Here is a 4,873-nt window from a genome sequence, read left to right as displayed (position 1 = left end):
GGGTCCCTGCTTTTTGTCTTCTCCCATGTTATAAAATGTAGGTTTTCAAAATTTTCCACAAAGTGTTTGTACAGACCAAGTCATGCAAGTTTCCAAAGCTACTGGCCTAGTGTCATGCTCCCCCTTGGTCCGTGGAGTGGCGCCTCCAGTGGCCGTAGTGCCGGGAGAAGCGTCAAGCTTCGGCTAGACGGGTGGTCCCGGAGGCGGGAGAGGTCTCCACAAAGGGGGGTAGAGAAGGGCCTCAGAACGGCAGGGGAAGGGGTTAAGAGCACCCCTGAGCGGCCCTCCCCTCTGTCCACATGCTGCTGTTCCTGCCTCCCAGGGAGAGCCCCCAGACCGCGCGCCACACCGTCCCGCCCCTGCACGCCGTCACGGAACGGTGAACCCCGGTCCCGTTGTCTGGCGCGGCCAGGGCTGGGTGTTGTGGACGATACCACGCCTTCCACCTTTCCTGCCGGACAGCTGGGCCGCTCTGCCTCCTCGGGACGGGCTCTTTCTGGTAAGCCGGGTTGCGACGACTCTTCCCGGGATGTCGTGGGTTCGGGGGTCTGTTGCTCGTGGGCCGCGAGGTCCGCGACCCTCGGAGCGGGACACCTAGTGATTTGATCTTATACGCCTCCCTCTTTGCACACTCTCTGCTAAAGCACTTATCATATTTAAAGTAAAGGTAAAGGTTCCCTTGCTCGAAAGCCAGTCGAATCCGACTCTAGGGTTGCGGTGCTCATCTCCGTTTCAAAGCCGAAGAGCCAGCGCTGTCCGAAGACGTTTCCGTGGTCATGTGGCCGGCATGACTAAACACCAAGGCGCATGGAATGCTATTACCTTCCCACCGAAGTGGTACCTATTTATCTACTTGCAATTTCTTGCTTTCGAACTGCTAGGTTGGCAGGAGCTGGAACTAGAGACGGGAGCTCACCCCGTCTTGCGGCACCCGGGTCTTGAACTGCTGAACTACTGACCTTCCACAGCCTGCAGTTCAGCGTCTTAACCACTTGAGCCACCGCATCTAATTCCCCATCCGGCCATATCTAACGTATTCAGCAATTCTCACAATCTTCTTTCTGGCCCTCACGCATCCACAGACTCAGCCTGGCTTCACAAACTCAAGGACACCCCTCGCTGAACAAGTTCTTTATACTTTAACAGTATATTCAAAGTTGATATTTTTTATTCCAGTGGAAAAACTTCATGAAGAGACCGAGGTCCCCATGCAACAAGTACAAGTACGAACTTTCTCGAGCTGACTGTTCGTTTCGACCTTTGTCTTCGTCAGATGTCAGTTTCTGGTCTTTTCTATTCAGAGTTTCCAAAAATTCCAACAATAAGTGTCAACATTTCAAGAATGGCTATTCAAAGCTCCCTCATTCACAAAATTTTTCTTCCGGATAGTAAATCTTGAATAGAAAAGACCAGAAACTGACATATTTCCACTGGAATAAAAAATATCAACTTTGAATATACTGTTAAAGTATAAAGAACTTGTTCAGCAATATGTTAATTTTGTACTGATATCTTGTTGCTGGGTCCTTTGTTGAAATATTTGGAGCCACAAGGTACAGACAGGAACTGTCGGTCTGAGGCAGGTGATGCACTGTATTCTTGGTGCTTGGGGGAGTGAGGGTGGCGACAGTGGGAGGGCTTCTAGAGTCCTGGCCCCACTGGTGGACCTCCTGATGGCACCTGGTATTTTTGGCCACTGTGTGATAGAGTGTTGGACTGCATGGGCCACTGGCCTGATCCAACACTGGCGTCTCTTATGTTCTTATGTAGATGCACAGAACCAGGAAGGTGTCTTTCTATTGTGCTAAGAGAAGCATGGAGCCTTTCTCCAGTCTCAGGAGTTTTCCTCCAGAGGAAGGTTCCACTGTTAGCTTAACAGATCCTGGACTGCACACACGCTCCCGCACAATAAGCAAAGAGCGGCAAAGAGCAGCAAACGAGTAGAGACACCCCACCTCCCTCCCTCACTCTCTAAGTACATTTCACTTCTCACCTAAACTCTTACAGCACCAAATGGTCCATCAAATGGACTTTCTGGCTTGGATCCAAACCTCCCACCGCCTGAGGAAACCTCCTTCGCCAAGCCCGCTGACGGAACCCTCTTCTTGAGCCTGGAGTCATGCAGTATGTTGGAGACATTCAGAACCAAAAAGAATTTCAAAGCACATTCGAGGAAAAGACCTTACCCATCGGCTGCTGTCTTGTCCCGTCTTACTCCCTTTGATCTTGGGGAAAACGGCTCCATTCTGGTAGCAGCAAAAGAGAAGACCAGCTTGGTAAGTTAAGCCCCATCTTGGTAACCACCAAATTAAGGGTTATGAAAAGTAACGTCACACTGCAACAACATTTTTCATGATGCCGCCCTTTTATATAACATGCTATTTTTGCAGCAGAGCTCCCGTGACACTACACTTATTCCCAATATCCTTTCTCTGTTGCTCCCCTCCCACAAAATCAGTGGGCAAATACGTCTCTCATGACTGATATTTACTGAGATGTTGCACACCCTGTTTAAATGACTTAAAAATAAAACATGAACATTATAAATACAAGCCCAGCAGATGGTGACGTTCTACTGCTAAAGATGAACTGGTCTCAGCCAAGGCCTGGTTTACACACAGCAAGGGAATGAGGGGGTAGAACAGACGGCAATCTCTTCACACGCCAGTGGTGGAGTCTAGTTCTAAATGCCTTCTTGCACTTAAAACAACAACTCCCCATAAAGAGAAAAATAGCACAGCAGGGAGAAAGTTTTTGTCCCCCCCCCCCCGACTTTGCATTTACAGGGAAATTTTCAACCAAGGGGGACATTCCAGAATCCTCCACCTGCAATCTGAAGGGGCAAAAGTCCATTCTACCACCTGGTCTTGTTGCATATGTAAACCAGATTTAAGTCAACACCTGGATGGGAAGACTGCTGGGGAAGGAGACGGAGGGGGAAATTTCAATTTAAACTGCTCTGGCTTTTTTGTTTTTGTATTTTTAATATGTGCATGTGTGTGCGTGTGAGTGTGCGTGCACCTGGAAGTCATGGCAATCTCTGATGACTGACCCGTACTGGGGGCCTGGAGGATATTCAGAGAGGTGGCTGAATAAAGCCTGCCCCCGCCTCCCACCTCTGGTATTCCAAGGAGGTCTCCCATCCAAGAACTCGCCAGAGTCGACCCTGCTTAGCTTCCAAGATCTGGCTTGCCTGGGCTATCCAGGTCAGGGCAACTGCTCTGGCCTTTTTGAAGGAAAACCTTTATCAGTCTAATCGAAAACCCGAATTTATGAAACTGAAAGGGAAAACAGCAACATTTCAAAACTACACGTTTAAAGTTTGGGGTGCCCTATTAGCTGTATTAGGAGCTCAAAAAGGATTAAGAATAACGAAGCCAGACATCCCAAAACATTGCCAGTATTGCTAATAATAATGCTCTGGTCAGCCATATTTGATCAAATTATTCCGCTATCCATCCTTCCCCACCGGTAAAATGACAAATATACGAACACCTCGGAAAATGTAAAGAGGTTCTGCATATCAAAAAGTGCTTTATCAGTGCCATGTACATATTACATAAATCACCGGAAGTGCAGAATTATACTCTCCTTGTATACAGTAGACAAAATCTACCAAAGAAAAGGTCTGTCATCCAGTTCAAGGAAACGTCACTACAGCATTGTATATTGATAATTCCGATTCATACTGTAGACATATACAACATTTTCAAGAATATTCTTTGTTTAAATGTAATTGATTTGAGCTACAACTTAGATACTGTAGTGTGTTTAAGGATAATATATTACGAAACACATCAGTGTTTTCAGTCTTACAGTTTGATATCCAAATACAGAGGTAATCCGGCCACTTGTGACTCGTATGACAGCATTTCCGTCCCAATAATACACTTTCTTTTATTCATTACCTTCAGCTGTTTCCTTCTCTTTCTCTAAGATGCATAAGCTAAAGTAGCAGAGATGCAGCAGCTTGCAACTCGGTCTTGAATGCTGGATGTATTTGCAGTTTTTCTTTCCGAAAATCAGGACATTTATACTTTTGAATTGTGCAACTATGCCAAATAGTACAATTCTATACACTAACGTATAAATGAGGCATTTTGTTAATAGATAGGTAGATATTATATATATAATAAGTTTATGTTTGACAGGAAAGTAACAACTGCAGATATGTACATTTCCCCCAATATTCCCCCCCCCCCAAATGGCTTCAAAATTTCTGGAAATGTAACATCTCTACACCAGTGTTCCCTCTAAGCTGAGTTAGTGTGAGTTAGCTCACAGGTTTTTAGCCTCCAGCTCACATATTTTTGCCTTAGCTCAGGAAGGAGGGCTCCAGAGCAAACTAATTTATACAGTAGCCAAACCGCTTGCTCACAACATTAATGTCGGTAGCTCGCAAAGTAGGATTTTTGCTCACATGACTCCACAGCTTAGAGGGAGCACTGCTCTGCACCCCACCCTCGCTATTCCCAATGGTCCCCAGTGCCCCAAGTGCAGCATCTTGGGGAGCTTGGCAGACTGCAGTGGGAGCCAGAGGAGGAAATGTGTGCCTTCTCTTACAGAAAAGGATCTTTGGATCCGATCCACTGCAATCAAAAGCTTTCTGAATCAATGAATAACGCTGATTAATTGACTAGACGCTGCATCCCTCCAGGATACACTGGAAGTTTTGCAAGTAAACAGATTATAAACTGGAATGTTTTGAATTCTACAACCTGACCACAGCTATATTCAGGGGTCATTTCGCAGAAAAAGAGGTCCAGGAGCTCATTAGCATAACTTATTTGCATATGCCACACCCCCTGGCATCACCCGAAGAGTGTCGGAAGGCAGCACCCACCACTCAGGCTCCACTGAACTGTTTTGGATT

At 46.4% G+C, this 4,873-nt stretch overlaps 1 protein-coding gene across 1 annotated transcript in view; it reads right to left on the bottom strand.

Annotated features, from left to right (window-relative positions):
• FKTN (fukutin) overlaps positions 1 to 4,873 on the bottom strand; it is a 26,212-nt gene that overhangs the window by 15,873 nt on the left and 5,466 nt on the right. Inside the window, exon 2 of the mRNA XM_015414572.1 lies at positions 2,187 to 2,246. Within this exon, the coding sequence (XP_015270058.1) occupies positions 2,187 to 2,246 (60 nt within the window). The remainder of the gene's footprint in view (positions 1 to 2,186; positions 2,247 to 4,873) is intronic.

Source organism: Gekko japonicus, unplaced genomic scaffold (assembly GCF_001447785.1).
Source record: "Gekko japonicus isolate JY-2015 unplaced genomic scaffold, Gekko_japonicus_V1.1 scaffold656, whole genome shotgun sequence".
Taxonomy (NCBI): Eukaryota; Metazoa; Chordata; class Lepidosauria; order Squamata; family Gekkonidae; genus Gekko; species Gekko japonicus.
This window is presented reverse-complemented; position numbering and strand designations above follow the sequence as displayed.